This window comes from Brassica rapa, chromosome A01, assembly GCF_000309985.2.
Source record: "Brassica rapa cultivar Chiifu-401-42 chromosome A01, CAAS_Brap_v3.01, whole genome shotgun sequence".
NCBI classification, from domain to species: Eukaryota; Viridiplantae; Streptophyta; class Magnoliopsida; order Brassicales; family Brassicaceae; genus Brassica; species Brassica rapa.
The window spans coordinates 26,003,195-26,021,582 of record NC_024795.2 but is presented as its reverse complement, the minus strand read 5'-3'; the positions used below and the strand labels follow the sequence as shown (position 1 = coordinate 26,021,582).

General features: G+C 35.2%; 6 protein-coding genes and 1 long non-coding RNA gene across 11 annotated transcripts; 1 reads left to right on the top strand and 6 right to left on the bottom strand.

The window, feature by feature from the left end:
* Positions 1-121: 121 nt before the first annotated feature.
* Positions 122-1,586, bottom strand: LOC103849785 (30S ribosomal protein S10, chloroplastic). Of its 2 annotated transcripts, none has more exons than XR_004452261.1 (4): positions 1,225-1,586; positions 1,014-1,052; positions 461-827; positions 122-366 (listed from the first exon to the last, which is right to left on the bottom strand). XR_004452261.1 is itself a non-coding variant. In XM_033281523.1 (4 exons), exons 1-3 carry the CDS (start codon positions 1,459-1,461, stop codon positions 516-518), a joined length of 588 nt encoding a protein of 195 aa, XP_033137414.1. In that variant the 5' UTR covers positions 1,462-1,585; the 3' UTR covers positions 122-366; positions 493-515. The 2 variants fall into 2 exon arrangements, 1 of the variants encoding a protein (XP_033137414.1); XM_033281523.1 differs by having other exon boundaries at positions 493-827; positions 1,225-1,585.
* A 1,783-nt stretch (positions 1,587-3,369) lies between these two features.
* Positions 3,370-11,645, bottom strand: LOC103849745 (meiotic recombination protein SPO11-1). 2 transcript variants are annotated; one of them, XM_033281485.1, is made up of 16 exons: positions 10,991-11,645; positions 10,812-10,911; positions 10,632-10,705; positions 10,461-10,562; positions 10,267-10,340; positions 10,171-10,187; positions 10,024-10,093; positions 9,906-9,942; positions 9,629-9,676; positions 9,479-9,537; positions 9,340-9,371; positions 9,148-9,253; positions 8,901-9,021; positions 8,765-8,828; positions 8,524-8,685; positions 3,370-4,376 (listed from the first exon to the last, which is right to left on the bottom strand). In XM_033281485.1, exons 1-15 carry the CDS (start codon positions 11,235-11,237, stop codon positions 8,556-8,558), a joined length of 1,281 nt encoding a protein of 426 aa, XP_033137376.1. In that variant the 5' UTR covers positions 11,238-11,645; the 3' UTR covers positions 3,370-4,376; positions 8,524-8,555. The 2 variants fall into 2 exon arrangements, with proteins under 2 accessions (XP_033137376.1, XP_009124720.2); XM_009126472.3 differs by lacking the exon at positions 3,370-4,376 and adding an exon at positions 8,096-8,259 and having other exon boundaries at positions 10,991-11,644.
* LOC103849743 (leucine-rich repeat extensin-like protein 3) lies at positions 3,611-4,024 on the bottom strand. Its single transcript, XM_018656093.1, has one exon. The coding sequence runs from the start codon at positions 4,022-4,024 to the stop codon at positions 3,611-3,613; it is 414 nt and encodes a 137-aa protein (XP_018511609.1).
* Positions 5,029-6,810, bottom strand: LOC103849744 (pentatricopeptide repeat-containing protein At3g13150). The gene has a single exon (XM_033281478.1). The coding sequence runs from the start codon at positions 6,575-6,577 to the stop codon at positions 5,258-5,260; it is 1,320 nt and encodes a 439-aa protein (XP_033137369.1). The 5' UTR covers positions 6,578-6,810; the 3' UTR covers positions 5,029-5,257.
* Positions 6,915-8,258, bottom strand: LOC103849746 (pentatricopeptide repeat-containing protein At3g13160, mitochondrial). Its single transcript, XM_033281488.1, has one exon. It carries the CDS (start codon positions 8,249-8,251, stop codon positions 7,067-7,069), a length of 1,185 nt encoding a protein of 394 aa, XP_033137379.1. The 5' UTR covers positions 8,252-8,258; the 3' UTR covers positions 6,915-7,066.
* A 2,418-nt stretch (positions 11,646-14,063) lies between the features above and the next one.
* LOC103849748 lies at positions 14,064-14,874 on the bottom strand. Its single transcript, XM_009126474.3, has one exon. The coding sequence runs from the start codon at positions 14,629-14,631 to the stop codon at positions 14,218-14,220; it is 414 nt and encodes a 137-aa protein (XP_009124722.1). The 5' UTR covers positions 14,632-14,874; the 3' UTR covers positions 14,064-14,217.
* A 912-nt stretch (positions 14,875-15,786) lies between these two features.
* On the top strand, positions 15,787-17,897 carry LOC117128876. 3 transcript variants are annotated; one of them, XR_004452231.1, is made up of 5 exons: positions 15,791-16,070; positions 16,162-16,247; positions 16,334-16,400; positions 16,549-16,979; positions 17,054-17,897. It is a non-coding gene; the product is annotated as an uncharacterized LOC117128876 (long non-coding RNA). The 3 variants fall into 3 exon arrangements; XR_004452230.1 differs by having other exon boundaries at positions 15,792-16,070; positions 17,067-17,897; XR_004452229.1 differs by having other exon boundaries at positions 15,787-16,070; positions 16,549-17,407.
* Positions 17,898-18,388: the final 491 nt, after the last annotated feature.

Here is an 18,388-nt window from a genome sequence, read left to right as displayed (position 1 = left end):
AGATTAATTATACTAATGAAGTGGCTTTCAAGATTCCATTTTCATGATTCTTTAAAAAAACTCAACATGTGTTGTTTTTCATGTTTCTATTCATATTTCTATATTCAAATAAGGATTCCACTAAAATACAAAAGAAAAATATATTGAACTTATTTATAACAGTTGACAGCAAAACAATTAGTAAACACACATACAAAAAATGGATTCCTTTGAACTTGCTTACTAGCTGATTTGTTCGTCAATTAAGAACAAGAACAAGAGAATATTCATTACAGAGGCTCTCAAAAAGTTGATACAGGGCTTACAAGTTCTAAGAAGTGTAGTTGATCTGAAACAGTCTGTTCATGCAATGCAAGCGCCCATCACCTGTGAGGAAGAAACACTTTAGTCAAGAACAAGCATCAAGATATTAAGAGGTTAGATTCTATTCTGATGAAGATTTTATAATCAGTTCACTAACCAGACACATTAGTTTGAGAGTGTTTTTGTTACCACTGTAAAGTCACGGTTGATCTTCAGAGCTTGACCTCCACATCAACACCAGCAGGAAGATCCAGCTGCATCAAGGAGTCGATGGTCTGAGCAGTGGGGTAGAGAATATCAATCATCCGCTGGTGAGTCCGGATCTCAAAGTGAAACCTTGCATCCTTGTGAACGTGGGGAGACTTGAGAACACAGTAGATACGCTTCTTGGTCGGCAATGGAACAGGACCCATAGTCTTAGCATTAGTATTCCTCGCAGCGTCAAGTATCTGCTTGCATGAGTCCTCAATGAGAGGCACCCAGTATGATCTAAGCTTGATCCTAATCTTTTGCTTTGGTGCCATCTGCTTACACAATAAACCAAATCTAACTTAACCAACCAAAACAATTAATCTCCACAAAAACCTCCATAGAAAACATAACTCTGGTCTGAAAATTATTAAGGCACTTAAGAGCGTAGTAAACCAAAAAAAGACAACAACTTTGACAAATGTGCATAACGAACATTCTAGTAGTGAGCAGGAAGATACCTTATCTGCGTCTACACTTCTGGAGGAAGAGCTCGGAACCTGAAAGTATACAAAAAAAGGAGTAAACTTTACCAGAACAAAGACTAAAACACACATAAAGGGACAAGCTTTATCGAATGCTACATGGTAATGATTCTGCAAAACATTGTCTTATGCAAACAAATCGAAGAATCCGAGAGGGAGACACAGAAGGGAAAAAAAGAGTGTGTACCTCGGAGAATTCCTCAGAGGATGATGGTTCATCGAGAGTTTCTGGAGCAGCGAAGACCTTGTTCGTGAACGAGGAGGAGGGTTTGTTAAGGACGGAGGAGCTAATGCTGCCATGAGTAGAACTAGAAGATGGAAGCAGTGAAAGGAGAGAGAGTTTCTGTCTGGTAGGAGAAGACGAAGAGGTTGGATTTGGGAAAGAGGGTGGTAATATGAATGATGTTACAGAAGAAACCGCCATTGAATTCTCAAACCAAGAACCGATCTTTCTTCTTCTTCCACTCAATGCTTCTCTTCTCTTCTCTTCTCTTCTCTTCTGCAGCTTTGCTTCGCTTCAAAGGTTATCCAATATCTAATTACCTTTTTCTCTCTTTTTCTTTAATTGATGAATGTAATTATTAAAAGCCCATTTAGTAAAACAGAAGGCCCACTCTAATGAATACCAATTGGCCCAAAGTAGGTAAATTAAACCAGTAAATAATTTAGAGAAAAAATTATCAATGGAATAGAGCAGTAAACTCAATTAGTGGACAAAGCAAGGAAACAAAAGAATCAAGTTAAACAATCACACTCTAAGGGCAACCACAATGGTGGGATTGTGTTTCAAGTCCCTTAGCATTTTTAATTAAACTTTTATCTTAAGGGACCTAAGATAAGGGATTAAGTGGATTATTAGTGGGACTTTGATTGTCCCTTAGTTTATTATTTAATTAATTTTTTTATTTGAATAAATGATAACATATGTAAAGAAGTTTTAAATAAAACTTATATGATAGAAGTTTAACATTAAAATTGAAATATTAAGAAAATTACAAAAAAATTTTAAAAAAATACAAATCATAATTTAAAAAAACAAACAAACATTTATTCCAATACAAATATAAACGCAGGTGGAACGAGGAGATCAGGTCGTAGCTTTCATTTGGAAAGGATCGATCTTCGATTCGATGCTTCAGTTCGTCGCCATCGAGCTCTTCTTTTTCGATTTTCGATTTCAATTTTCCGAATGCGAATGAGCCGAAACCACCGTCCCTTCTTCGTTTCCATCGCCCAATAACGTGATGCCACATCTCCTTCGGGACGAGCCCGATTGTCCCTTAGTTACAGCACGTTCCACCCATTTTAATTTCATTCTGAATTATTTTCGACCCAATAAAGAAGAAGGGACGGGACAAGACACGCCCCATGCAGATGGCCTAAGAATCAAAGTGGGTCCATTCCTATTGAAAGAAAAAAAGGTTTTTGTTTGTTTTTGCTACTTCTTTTTATATATATTTAAATTGTAAGGTATTTTATAATACCCCTCTTTTACGCTGATGAATTGATTTATATAAATTGAAAGAAAAAGATGATCAAACTAAACACATATATCCTTTAGAAAAAACGAAACACATGTATACATGTACAAAATGTCGTCTATAATATTGCTCAAACAAGATTCGCAAAGAAGTCACAAGACTCGTAAAAGTCTCAAGCAAATCATTATTTTGGGTAGGGAACATTCAGATGGTATTGTTTGAGTTTATATAGAACGATGGAGGAAAAAAAAAGGCAAATAGATGCAATAATTTTCATGTACATAAAAAGGAAGCTTATGGTGCATAGCTAAAACAATTAAAAATTGTTTTTTCTCTTTTAGCTCAAATTTCAAAATATATAGTTTTGGTGGAAAGGTGAAGTGGGATAACCACCAGAAGCAAATGATGAGAGAGTGAGGTCATGTTTGAAGTAAGAAATAATCAGTAAATGGTTCCTTGGACTCCTATGGGTATTTTGACGTATTGTGTATTGGAATGATGATGAACCCAACACTCTTCATACTCATCACCAATATTTGATCTGATTTTAATTAGTGTCCAAAGATATATTAGAGTTAATTTGATGCAAAAAGAAACAACTTTTTGGCTAGGTCTTATCGCCGATTTCAAGTTTTTTTTTTCGTGTAAGCCAATCCCAAAGTTAAACTAAAAATGAAGGCACTTCTGATCTCTTGATTTAAACCATGACACTAGTAATAAACTAGCAAATCGAGCATTCTCTATGCGTGGTACTTGTCTGAAACGCATTAGAAAAATTATGTCGTCAGCAATGAAGCAACAAGCACGTACATAATGATCGTTATCAATCATTTATCTGACACTATTCTTCTAAAAAATGAAATACAATCATAAAACATGTCTCTTAAAATGCAAACTTTATTCTGGTTTCAAACAGATTAGGCACTAGTCAACGATTTGTCTTTTATAACTGTTGTTCAGACAAAAGAAAACACAATCAGAGTCCACTTGTCTATAAACGCAATCGCATTTAAAAAAAAACAGCGATCACGAATACAAACCAAAACGCAGCTTGTGAGACAAAAACAAGACGCCTCCATTCTTCGTCACACATCACATAATCACACACTTACCACCACTCGGCGTAGCCACCGGCCAATAGGGAGGTTCAATGTAAGAGTAACTAGACAACGGCATTGGCGGTGGCGGCTGCATAGCAAAAGGAGGAGGCACAGTATGCTGCTTATACACCCCCTCTGGAGCCTCCTTCTGCTGTGGCGGAGGCGGTTTCAACATCGGATAACCAAAGTTTCCAGCGAGAAGCTGCTGCTGTGGAGGAGCATAAGGAGAATGGTATGGATAATTAACTTGAGGGGCGTTGTAATAGGCTCCTCCTCCTCTTCCTTCTCCAGGTTGAGGAGCGATAGGTGCGCCTTCAAAGTGGAGCCTTATGATCTTGCCGTGATCGCGATACTTATAAACAACCGCCATAAACAAATTAGGGTTAGCTCTAGCCTCCAGCTTCATTATATTGCCATAAGTCACAGAGTAAACAGCTGCAAAACAAATGTTATATATATATTAAATGAATGTAACGTAATTGGAAAAGATCATCATTAACAACAACAACACGTAAATATAAAAGAAGATGGTACCAATGATAGAATGCATAATTTCCGTTACTTTTTGGTCGCAAAGGTCACAGTTATTATTCACTTGCATCTCCAAGCTCTGCAATTAAAGAAAAGTATTTTATCAAAAATTAATTGAATTAAAAAGAGAAGAATTGTGTACTCGTGTTTTCGCTAACCACATCCATAGAGAAATCCATTGGAGGAAAACCATGTAGCATCATCCTTGCTTGTTTGATTGGTGGTGTCTAACGAAGAAAATCTATAGAATTACTTTTATATATAGGTAATAAATATAAGATTGTTCTTTGTTTAACTAAGGCAAGTGTATCTGATTTTTTTGATACATGACTTTAATGTAATCTTGTCTTGCCTGAAAATGCGTCGTCTAGGATATTTTATATACCGAAAAATTGTTTATTCTGCGGGGGCACTAGAAGGGAAAACAGAAAGATCATTTCATGATATCATTACCTCTCATTAATTGTAAAAGATTAATCATTGGTAAGCAAAGGCCAATCACCAATACTAAAATATTTGAAATATTTTTTTGCCTATCTCTCTCAACAGCTTCGTTTTTCCAACTGAACATTTTGTTAAATCAAATTTTGATCAAAAGTATTATTATTCCTAATAATAACTCCGTCCTATCTAGAATTTTTTTTTTGTTTCGTTCATGGACAATTAAAATGCATTTCATGTTCTAGATTTTATTGTTAGGGAGTTATCAACTTATCATGAACATTAGAGTCTGAAAAATATAAAATACGCTAAACATCTTAAAATAATCATGGAAAAGACGAAATGGCACTAGCTTCATTTTATATAACCAGCTTTAGTTCTCTCATTTTAAATTGCTTTGTCTTTATAGATTTTTACGTATATGTATATTCATCTTCATAATATGAAAATTTAAAACTTTATTCCTTAACATGAGAAACTATAAAAGAAAGCGAAATTTCAAAATTATGAATTGAATTTAAAAAAAAACACAAGACACACCAATATAACCATGTTTCCTTGCAAGTGGAGTCAACTGGTTAACAAATCTAAACGACTGATAACAAGATAGGAAGCCACCATTATAACGCATTCGTTAAAGCAGTTCCTAAACACTGATCAACATTTCTTACTCGTCCCCCACGCTAGCTTCGACCGGACTTGAAGAGACAGGAACCGTAGCGGTATCCTTCTTACCAGTGGACAAGCCTGGTAAGTAACGAAAGTAACTCTGTAACTTACCATCCTTCACTAACTGCATCGCTTTATCAATCTTTCCTTCACCCACCAAACCATCGATCACCGGTTTGTACATGTTGGGGCGAGACAGAACCTTGTGCCTAATAGCTTCTTCCGACATCTCAACCGCTCGATCAAGATCCCCTTTCTTACAAACGAGAGGGATCAACAAACAGTAAGTCACAGTATCAGGAACCAAACGGTTCTCCTTCATCTCATCGTACCATTTCAAAGCCTCCTCGATATTATTATCGCCGCGGTAACCCGTGATGAAAGCATTGTACGTATGAACATCAGGAGAGATCCCTTCGGCTCTCATAACACCAGTGAGTTCAACCGCATCTGCAAACTTCTTGTTCCTCGTCAAACCTCTCACTCTCGAGTTATAACTCCTAATGTTGGGAACAAGATCCTTCGACTTCATCAAATCCCAAATCCTATCTCCTTCAGCAAACAAATCTCTCCTATAAAACTCCTCCAACAACGTATTGAAAGTGATCATATCAGGCTCAAGCCCGTTCCTCTCAACCTCCTCCAAGATCGACAATATATCCTCCATCGAGCCTTTACGACAAACCGCCTTGATCATTGTATTATAAGTAACGAGATCAGGAGTGATACCTAGCTTCTCCGGCAACTCCTTGAACACCTTCATAGCCTCATCGACCTTCCTCGAATTAACATAAGCGGATAAAAGCGCGTTGAAAGACTTGTTGGTCCGTTCGCAGTTTAGCTCAGGCATTTCGTCGAACAGCTTGTGGGCGTGATCAGCCATTCCTGAGTATCCGTAGAGAAGCATCATGCGGATGACGAAATCTTCGGACTTTATGTCGTCGTACTTCTTCTGGTGCTGGAGGACCTCGTCGATGATCGAGAACTTGTTCGCCTCCCTGAGACGGCGGATGAAGGCGCTGTAGAGTCCGTGGACTTGGCGGAAGCTCTGGGACTCGCAGGATCTTTTGAATTTCTCTACTTTCTTCGTCAAGTTTGAATCTTTCGTTGGCTTTGAGTCGTTGGAAGACGTCACTGCGTCTCCTCCGGCGACGGAGGCGGGAGAAGCTGTGGGTTTCTTTGATTTATTGACGAACTTTTTGGATTTGGTTTGGGTTCTGGGTTTTGCGGTGGTCTTGACGGTGGAGATTTGGTTTGGGTTCTGGGTTTTGAAGATTCCATGGAGGCGAGAGTACAGCGAGGATCCCACTTTGCTCATTGCTCTTCGTGCAGGTAGAAATGCGAGTGTGAGGGTTTTGGGTTTTGGACAGAGACGAGTGGGGCTAGGTCTAGACAAAATAGAACAGCGTGCCGTTCTAGTATGCAAGAGTCCCTCTCTCGACTACGCAGCGTTGTTCGTTTCAATCACCGACTGCATGCCGTTGTTATACAGATACCACCCACTGCATGCCGTTGTTATACAGATATCACCCACTGCATGCCGTTTTTGTATAGAGATCACCCACCACATGTCGTTAACAGGAAGAAAGGTTCTGGCATGTCATTTTATTAGTGAAATCATTAGCTGCGAAGCGTTTTCGTGCATCAACAAACAAAATGGAAGAAAGAAATCACAACTCTCAAATTCAAAGAAAGCACACAAACACAAAACTTCAGGTAGTTTGGTTATTCGAACACTGGTCTCACAGTGTGCAACAACAAGACACTTAACGAGAGGAAACATAGACTACAGAATCTTGCTAATAAACTACTCTTCAGAAGAGAGATGTAGCTTGAACTGTAAATAATCGTTCTTCTTAGCGAGTTCAACGATCTCTTCAGCTTCACCTTGCTTTGATCCTTTCACCAATTCATCAACTACGTCCTGCATGATGTCCCCATCGACAAGTAGACGCTTAGTGAATATCTCCTTGCAGAGCTCAAAGGCCGACTCCAAATCGCCAGCCTTACACATTGCAGGAAGCAACGAGGAAAAGAGCAATTTCATTGGGCGGAAACCGTTCTTCTCTAACTCCTTGTACCACGTTTTGGCTTCATCCACTTTTCCTGCACAGGCACATCCTCTAACCATAGCAGTAAATGTGAATACATCAGGTTTGATCCCATTACCCTTGAGCTCGTCAAAGAGATTAACCATCTCTTCTGATTTCATCTCCAAGGCTAATCCTAACAACCGAGCATTGTAACTACGTATGTCCCTTGCAAGATCCTTCTCCACCATTCTACCCCATATCTCCTCTCCCAGCTCAAAATGCCCTTTTGTATAAGTCTCATGTAAAAGCAAGTTGTATGTGAAATGATCAGGTTTCAGACCCTTGTTCTCAATCTCATCAATCAACGCAATAGCTTCCGACAAGGAACCCTTTCCGCACAACCCCTTGATCAGAGTATTGTAAGACGCAATATCTGGTTGGATCGAGAGTTTACCTGGCAACTCCTTGAAAATACTTTCAACCAAATCGAACTTCTTAGAGTTCACACAAGCATTCAGCAGAGCGTTGAAAGACAACACTGACCTCTTGCAGTTTCTCTCAGGCATTCCGTCGAACACCTTCTGTGCATTCTCAAACATACCAGCTCGGCCGTAGAGGTTGATAATCCTCGCCACGAAGCCTTCTTTTGACATGTTATGGTACTTGTTCTGCTCCTCCAGGATCTCCTCGATCCACTCAAACTTCTTGGCCGCGGCGAGGCGGCGGACGGTTCTCTCATAGACGGCTATGTTCTTCCGGAACCACTCCGTTTCGGAAGCCTTTTTGAACTTCTCCGTGATGTACTTTGGGTCTTGTTCGTCGTTTACGAGGGTGATTAGGGACGGTGTTCGTTGCGAGGTTGCGGCTGCAGCAGCGGTAGCTGCGGAGAAAAAGCGGCCGCTCGTGGGGGTCTTGAAGCTGTTGGTGGCACGGAGGAGAAGGCGAGAGAGAGACGACATCGTTGGTTCTGTGTGTTAAAGGATTTGTCTTTGTTTTAGGTCGCAATGTCCAAAGGTTTTAAGGGTTTCAGGGGAACGGCTTTCTTTATATTAGGTTTGCGACATTAGAAAGAAAATGAACCGGGAGTGGTAGTTTTGTAAAACACTCAACTCATTATTACTTTGGTCTTTAATTTATTATCCAGAATTCAGAATTATAATAAATTGTATCTTTTTAGCAATAAAAAAGTGGTTGATTAATTTCATTTGGTGTTGGTGTTACTAAGAGATACCTGAATGGCTGAATTGGAGACTCCTATAGAGCTCAATGGAAACTTCCCTCACTACGTATTTTAGAAGGAATGTAAACTTCTGATAAAAACGAGAGTGAGTGAACTGAGAGTGCTTCGATCTCAAACTTCACTCCTCTTTTCAGCATCGTTTCAAGTTCCAACCTTTAAAAGACCAAGTTGTGTTAGTTTTGTGCTTTTGGATGATATGTGAATACAAAAAGACATGGAAGTTTGATGATACCTCCATTGTGGCATTTCACGCTTCAGGTAGCATCTAAGCAACATTGCTTCAGTTCTTTTCTTATCTGCGAGTGAAAATTGATCGGTCTCAGAAAAGCAGTGAATAAGGGACAAATACAAATGTTTAATGGTCTTACCTTCTTCTGTCAAGGGCAAGAGACACTGTTGGGGAACACCGTATATGTCAGAGTCCGAAGGAAAAGCTCCCAACCATTTCATTTCTGGTGCTCGTAGTGATTCTATATCATATGCCATTTGCTTACATAAAGACAAAAAGGCAAAACAATAATCAGTGTGAAATAAGTCAAAACCATTCAACAACACAACACAGGCGGTAAAATATTTCGAATTATATGATCTCTCTATTCTATAACTGAATCTAACCATGGAGCCAAAACGGTATGTGGCTAGGATCTCAAAGCCATATGGATCACAGTCGACTAGACAATGCACAGGTAGTTGCAACTTCTCCATCAAGAGTCGCAAGAACCTGGTGAGAATTCGATGATACATTCGTCAATACAGGAGAATGTCTGATTCTATAGTATTCTAAGAACCTTGAATTGAGTTATGTACCTTCTTGTAGAAACATCAGGATAGCCTCTTCCCTGCCAAAAACAATAATACCTTTGATGTTAAATAAAAACCGGAAGGAACGGAAAGGAAAACTAGGCAAAACTGAAAGCAGTAAGAATGAATAAATTGCAGTCCTTACTGTGACAACGATGCAGCGGTTCGTCTTGCAAAACATGTCATTTGCTAAACGCTGGAATACTATAGACCATGAACCAAGTGACTGATCAGTTGTTAAGTCACGAAGAAAGAAAAGTATCTTCTGGTTACTATATAGATAGAGACGGTTTACCTGTTTCTTTTTCCACCACCAGTATGTACTCTGCCAAACTAACAATATCTACAAGCAGGAAGATGACATCAAATTATCAGTCCCGATCACAGTATTGTCAGCTTATATAAGGATATGGATTCTCTAGAGAGCATAAAGCCTCGTTCAAAATTATTGTTTAGTAGTTACAACTGCTATCTATATGACTTTGACCACAAAACCTCAGACCTCCTAAAGACAATATCAGCAGACAATAAAAGAGATGAAAAGGAAAATACTCTTAACGAATATATCATACCTTCGACTTCCTCTACAAGAACAGGAACGGGAAATGCCTGTAAAGTAAAATCATTTTCAGAGTCATACTTCCAGATGCCAAAACAAAAAAAAAACTAAATCTTATATTCCAATCTTACAGTATTCAGGCTGCTTAAACAATCAAACTTCCTTCCAGCTTCCCTAAACTTTAACCACCCCATCACCAACCTACAACACAAGGTGGATCTTAAAACAAGGACAGGCCTCATGATAGAAGCACTGTAATCGCTGTCAAAAGTACCCACCCATTTCCAACAGACACCTGCAAAAAATATCACATGAATCAAAAGAGTGATCACATATATTCAAATTGAAGGTGAACAATATTTCCAAATACTAACCACATTCAAGCTGTAACGACTACACTGAAAAAGGATGCATATATCAGCAATTGCGCGGTCTACAGCCGATTGTGCTGTGGAGCAGACAAAGAAAGCGTTACTAAAAGTCCAAGAACACAAAAAAAAAAGTGATGCAGAATCATTTTCAAAGACACTAATAACTAAAGGTACAATTATATCCTTCCAAAATTTACCTTTGAATGCTGATGGATGCATATAGTAGATATCTCTTTTGGATCCATGTCTATTTTCTTGGAGAAGTTGTTGAACTATCAACAATACTCTCAGCAACATATCTGAAAGGTAAAAAAACATCACATGAAAATGCTTCGTTGACTCGTTACTCCTACCAAGATATGACTCACCGATTCTATAGGTTTGCGATCTCTTCCTAAGCGTGAGAATCTCCCGACCTTTCGGTTCATCGGAGCTGCAAAAACTGAACATAGCAGAAACGAACGGTAAACTAGATTCTTAGTTCTGGAATCGCTCGATCCAAGGCCAAGCACGTAACAAATTGAAATCGAGAGAGAAGAGAGACGAACCAGTCTGCTTCTGGATCGTTGCAGTAGTTTCTGAATCGATTGATGGAGATTTCTGGAGATTTTCCCTCGGCTAGATCTTCAACGATCGATCGCGTAAACTCTGGTTCAAAAATTCAACCTAGATGAGAACTAATCGCACGATTCGAAAATTAGGATTTGTAATTTGAGATCTCTGTTACCTTTGATCTTTCGAAGCAGATTAGTCGTCTCTGAAATTTGAAAATTTCCCTCCATCTCCCCCTTCGTATTCTTTTCCTTTTCAGGACTGAGAATGTAATTGGCGAGGAGAAGGGGGAAGGGTACCAAGTGCTTGCCGTTATAAGCTTTAAAATTAGAACATGCGTGCCGTTTTATTACTTCACTCGCTATGAAAAAGGAAAACTCCGTGACGTAGTTGTTTGTTACGCACAATCCTTTAACCGACATGTTGTTTATAAAACGCGTGGGCGAACTGCGTAACGTTTTTTGGGCGTACTGACGTCATCTTTTTGCGACCGTTGATGCACGTAAGGTAAATTAGATAGATAGGGAAGATCCAGATTCGGTGGTCGAGATTTATTCGTGAGTTATATGCTCGGGCACGTGAGGAAAGTACCAAAAAATGCATGAATCTATGCTATACAATTATTTAATCTTTTCTTCTCTCCCATAGATATCCCTTATATATTAATTGAGGAACATTTGAAAAAATGTAACCTCAATTTTGTATTAATTAAAAGAGGTCCCAATGCATAGGTGGCACTCAATTAGGTAGTCAATTACATTCAATTCAAAAATAAGTAGGTCCACATTCGATTTTTATATGTTGTTAGATACATAAGTTGGTCAAACTATATGATATAATGATATGATATGATATTTTCTTTCCTTAAAGAAAACCTACGGAATTACCATAAATGACTAATATATATATAACAATTAATGAGTTTAATAATAAAGATTTGATAACAATGTATATCTCCTCCATCATTTTTTGTTTAATTTTATATTATTAAAATAAATTAAACAATCAAATTAGCTATAAAAATAAAATTTAGATTTTTTCGTATATGTTATATTTTGAATTTTTAAAAACGACAATAAATGACTAAAACTATTAAAATTATTATGTTAAAAATTAATGATCAATGGTTTAACATTTTTATTATAAGAAGATACACATGATTTTAAAACCATATGAGTAAAAAATATCATTTAATAATAAAATAAATATATATATATATATATTAAACACTATATACCATAAGATTACATAAATATTTTAATATTAAAACTTTCAATGAATTTTCAAGAACATTTATAAATTATAAACTTATTAAAAATTTCAGACTGAAAATTTTGTTATCGATGATTTAAATATTTTGTTATAAAACGATATGAACGATCATAGAACCGTATGATTATAAATTCTTATTTAATAAATAATTATATAAAATATATTATTCTTAGAAAAATAGGTTGGTCCATCTTAACTTATATTACACTTTTTATTAAACTAACTATCGAATTGATAAATAACGTACCAAAAAATGTTTTGCACTTTCCTTAAATAAAAGCTACGAAATTACCTAATATGATTAACGTATATGTGAAAATTAATTATAATGAATAATAAATATTTGATAACAATTTTTGTATCTTAGTTCTTTTTTTAATATTATATTATTAAAATATATTTAAAAATCACATTAAATATATAATAAAAACATTTATAATTTTTTTTATATGTTATATTTTGAATTTTTCAAAACGTCTATAAATTATTAGAAATTTGAAGATCCCCACTCTGAAAATTTTGTGATCAATAGATTATTTTTTTTGTCATAATAAGTTATAAATGATCATAAAATTGTATTAAGATGAATTTTTATTTAATATTATAAGAAGATACACATTATTTTAAAACCATATGAGTAAAAAATATCATTTAATAATAAAACATATATATTTATATATATATATATATATTATAATATATACCATAAGATTACATAAATATTTTAATATTAAAACTTTCAATGAATTTTCAAAAACATTTATAAATTATAAACTTATTAAAGATTTCACATTGAAAATTTTGTTATCGATGATTTAAATATTCAGTTATAAAATTATATGAATGATCATAGAACTGTATGATTATAAATTCTCATTTAATAAATGACTATATAAAATATACTATTCTTAGAAAAATAGGTTGGTCCATCTTGACTTACATTATATTTTTTATTAAACTAACTATCGAATTGATAAATAATCTACCAAAATTGTTTTTGCACTTTCCTTAATTAGAAGCTACGAAATTACCTAATATGATTAACGTATATATGAAAATTAATTATTATGAATAATAAATATTTGATAACAATTTTGGTATCTTAGTTCTTTTTTTTTAATTTTATATTATTGAAAGATATTAAAAAATCACATTCAATATATAATAAAAACATTTATATTTTTTCTTATATGTTATATTTGAATTTTTCAAAACGTCTATATATTATTAGAAATTTGAATATTCCCACTCTGAAAATTTTGTGATCAATAGATTATTTTTTTGTTATAATAAGTTACAAATGATCATAAAATATAACGCATATGAATTTTTATTTAATGAATATTCAAACTAAATAATAATATATATATATATATATATATAAACACTAATGATTTAAAGCAACAAGATTGGCTGATCAATTTAGTCGTCCAGTTGAAATCTTTCAAAAGTATGTGGAAAACTAAAGTCAAAGTAAATATGGATTTAGAATAGTAGTTATATTTTACTAACCAAATACCGAAAAAAACCGAACCGAACCGAAACCAATCCGATATCCGGATTAATCCAAATGAAGCCAAACTATTGTTTCATCTTCCAAAATATAATAAAAATAATAACTTAATCCCGCGCAAGGCGCGGATCTTATCCTAGTCACCTTATAGAATAATACAACATTCATATTTATATCATCTGATAGCGAATTTATATTGATAATAATCGATTATAAAAAGGCATATCCTGTACTTTTCAAACCAAAATACACCAATCGTAACATTTTCATTGTTTTCTTACGTTAAATTAGTAAACAAATGAACAGCATGTCCCGTCGGTGGCTGGATTTAAGATTTAAAAAAAAAAGCAAATCATACCAATGTAATGTAACGTATAAAATAGGCCCTTTCTAAAAAAAAAAATATGTAACGTATAAAATAAGTGATAGAACCTAGAGATCCAAAAAAGCTTCGAGCCTAAAAAGCAGTAACCATATAATACACAGAAGGAATCACAAAACAGCATAAAGCAAGATTTATTCTTATTCCACGTTAACTACTATTACATTTATAAACATCCTCTATTATTATTAATCATAATCTAACGAAAATACTTAAAACAGAGAGATATCTCATACTAGTCGAGTTTAGTGAAGCTATCAAGGAGATCAATTTCTTCCTCTTGTCCGCCGACCACATAGTCAAGGATCCCCTCTGCCGCTAGCTTTACGCCAGAGCCATCGCTGGAGATGGTAGACGATGTCGGAAGGTCGGAGGTCCGGGCGAAGAAGAAAACGGCGGCGAGAAATAGAGCGGTCGAGAGAAATAGAGGCCAGAAGTAAGACAAAACGGTGAGGAAACCTGGAGAAAAAGTCACGAGAGCGGCGATGAGGAGAGAGAACAAGAAGGCGAAGACGATGTGGAACTTGAACTGTAAGAGCTTCTCTCGGAACTCCATCAAAGATCTGTGACTTTTGTTTGCTAACCAGGAGAAAGATAGAGAGACAAGAGATAGATATGTAAGAGAGAGAGAGAGGGAAGCAATATTCATATGATACCTTCTCTCTAGACTTTATTTTACTGTCTGTAAACGTAAAGAAATAGGAAAGATTCTCCTGCTGACAAGGAAAACGTCAAGTTGAAATTTATTTATTTTATTAGTATAGTAATAAAATAATCATGTGTTCTTGAATTTGTTAGAATATCAATTCGTTTTACTTTAAATAAATACTACATAAATTTATATATTATTGTAGTGATTTCAATATTTGTTTTTCCTTAAAAAGGTATTGGTTTATTTTCTTTTAGTAACAGTTTACTTAAACAAGATGATGCAATCTAACCTATACTAAAAGGGGAATATGGTCAAAGGAGAGCCTGTCCACGTTGGATTAAATAATCAACCAGTAAAAATTTGACATGTCAGCTTCATTTTTAAGTAATCCTCTGTTTTTGTCCACGTCTTTATTTCTACAAACCCAAACTCCTACCTAATTTTTGACAAAATATCGCCTCCAGACCGATTCGACTTCTTCTTCCTTCTGATTGAAAAATCAATCATAAATCACTATGTTATCTTCTCCACCGATTCACCTGCGTAGAGTCTCATTTCCACCCCTATCACTCATAAAGACCCAACCGTTATTGCATTAACACAAAGCTAATCAACTCTTCCAATTCTCACACCTAAAAACGTTATATATATAGCTCTTTTACGGTGCTCTCATTCACCAAGAAGCTACCTTCATCAGTTTGCAACTCTTGACTAATGCTTCTTCATTAGGCCAAGATCTCATACATTTATCCTTTTGCTCCCTTCTTTGCTCGACAATCTTTCGCAAGGTAATTTTGTTTGATTTTCTTCTATGATTTTATCTCTAATTCCTCTCGATGTTGTGTTCCCCGATCCCTTTGTGATTTTTTTTATACATGTTGATAGTTTGTTTATGAGCCGAATAATATTTGTTTTCATTTTCAGTGTCTTTCTAGATCTCTCTTCTATGTATGTGATTTTTAATCGGTACCTGGCTACCTACTCAAATTCCTCTCCATACTTCATTTTGATCTCTCCAGGTGGATTATCTATGTGACCAAGGAGCCACCGAAGTGAGCAGGATGTAACAAAGCGGCTGCAACTGATCCAAACAAACCAAAAAGGCCAGCCGGGGCCTTCTTCTTTTTCATGTAATAATCGCCTGCAAATTCTTCTTTTATTTTGTGTTCAGTAGTTTCCATGGGTTAAATTTTTTTATTTAAAAAAGTTCTTCCTCTGGCTACTGCGAAATCTAATACAGGTTAGATGGTTCGAATCCTTTCTGTTATTTTGATGTCAAAAGTATTTGACAATGGTTATATGAACTTATAAATCTGTTGCCATTATTCCTCTTTTTAATTTGATTGTAATGTATTTTTTGTTGGTTTTCTATTATTTGTATGGACATACAAGTTGCAAAAGCTGCTGGAGATAAGTGGAAATTCTTGACAAATGGGGTATGTTCTCTCAACAATTACCCATAGTTGTGTTATTAGCTTATCATCTCAGTTGTCATAACAAAGTATAATACTTGTGTTTTACAATAAGTGAGGAGAAATAACTTCATGTTGCCAAGGCTGAAAATCACAAGTTTGACTACGAGAAGAACATTGAGACCGTACAACAAGAAATTGGTAAACGAAGTGTCAATCAAGTGTCAGTTTATAGATTGGTTGTTATGTTGGTCGTTGACCAATCATTGATTACTTTTCACTCATAGAAGAAATATCCAAAGGAAGATGAGGGATCTGAAAAATCAGTGCCAGAGGTTAGGATGAAAGAGAAAGGTTAGTGGTTTTGAGCTATTACACATCGTTGCATAAGAAAGAGCTTTGATTTACTTTTGTACCATTTGTATAGATGTCTGCAAAGATATCTCTATATGTTAATCTTAACTTAAATGTTTGTGGGGCTAATTAAAAGAAGACTGAACAGGGTGCAAGAGCATAAAAACTACACGCTACACAAACCTCTTGAAGCTAAGGACATTGCAGCTAAGAAAGCTCAGAGAAATTCTGAATATTTAAGGGAGAAAGAGAAGAAAACGGTATCAGCGAAAGGCTACAATTGTTTAAGAAATATGTGAAGCAATGAAATTGAGCAAGGAATCGTCTGATGATGGTGGCAGAAGCTGCTCATTACGCCGAAGTGGCTACTCATAAAACAGATGTGGTTGGGTAGATAGTGCAAGGGACAAACTCGATTGCAGGGACGGTGGAAGGTGCAGTGGGATATGCAGGGCATAAGGTGGCTATAAGAATGTGGAGTTGATTAAAAATAAATCAGCAGCGGCTGCTAATATGGTGGTTGGATACACAGTGAGCCAGAAAGAGAAAGCTCAACACAAATGCCAAGAAATGCACCAGGTACTACTCCGCTTACGTCAAAGATCTTGATTTAGCTCATTCAAGTATCATAATGTTGTTACGTGGTTCTCAAGAAACTGTTTTTAGATTTGTTGAGTGGGGGTGAGGAAGAGAAGCTACCAGGGTTTGTCACAGAATCAAGAAGATGCTATGGACCGATGTAAGAGAAATTAGAAGTAAGGAAATTGTATTCGGATATGGACCAAAAGGGTTCGGGTATGAAGAAAGATGTTTAAATATGGAACAAATGGAATATTTTTTCAATTGTTTTTGCTTATAAGGGTCCTTTATCTAAATAGCATGAGACTATGCTTCAGAATAATTCCCTTCTAAATAAAAACCGCTCTTTTTCTATTAAATGGGTTGAAGTATGTAACTGGTTAAGGTTTATCAATCTAATCAATCTCTTCATATTTTCCTTTGAATTACTAATATTTATCTACTCTTTGGAGACTAAGTCAGTGGACTTTATACTTTGAAGTGGATCGTACAACACTATCATACCAAGAACATTAGCTACCTTCAATTTAAAAATACCAAAATTTCAAACATGTGATTGCAGACAAATATCTTGGATGGAAGTCATCCTCATAATCAAATCACTTCAATCGACTTGCATGTTAATTTGTATCATATTGTATAATAGCAGACACATATATATGTGCAAATACTACATATAAATACACATAAATTTGTATTTTGATCGGCAAGAGACGTCGGAGACCATATATGTTTTCACACAATAATCAACAGGAAGAACCATATTAATCTTGGATGATGCAATTAAATAAGAAAAATGCTTAAAATTACTAAATATAACTACAAATAGTAATAAATAATTAAATTAAAAATTAATCAAAAATGATATGTGATATCAATATACAAAGAAGAGAAAGAAAAAAAACCCAAAAAACTAAAGATTATATATTACAAAACAAAATGTAAAACACATAAAGTTATACGTAAGTCTTATATTAATTCAGTATAACTACATGAATAATTTCATATGCACAATAAATCTATTATTTAGTTCAAAAAAAGTAAAATAAATCTATTACACTTACTAAAACTCTGATTATATAGGAATCAAGAAGACAACATAGAAGACCAAGACAACATAGAAAACCAGCGTCGTTAACAAACAAAAAAAAATCATCTTCTTTACTGTTGTAAATATTCTTCTATGTATTAGCTTGATCAATGAAGAATTATTTAAATAAATAAGAATCAAATGAAAGCAAAAGTTTTTAGGGAAAATTGTTTTTAGAGCAAACAAATCATAACTATGTCCTTTTAGACTAATATTTATTTTGTGTCATTTTTGTCCATAACACCCTTTAATATTTTTGAAAATAAACTCAATAAGTAATTTTACAAACCAAAAAAAAATTGGAAAAATAGTAACTTTT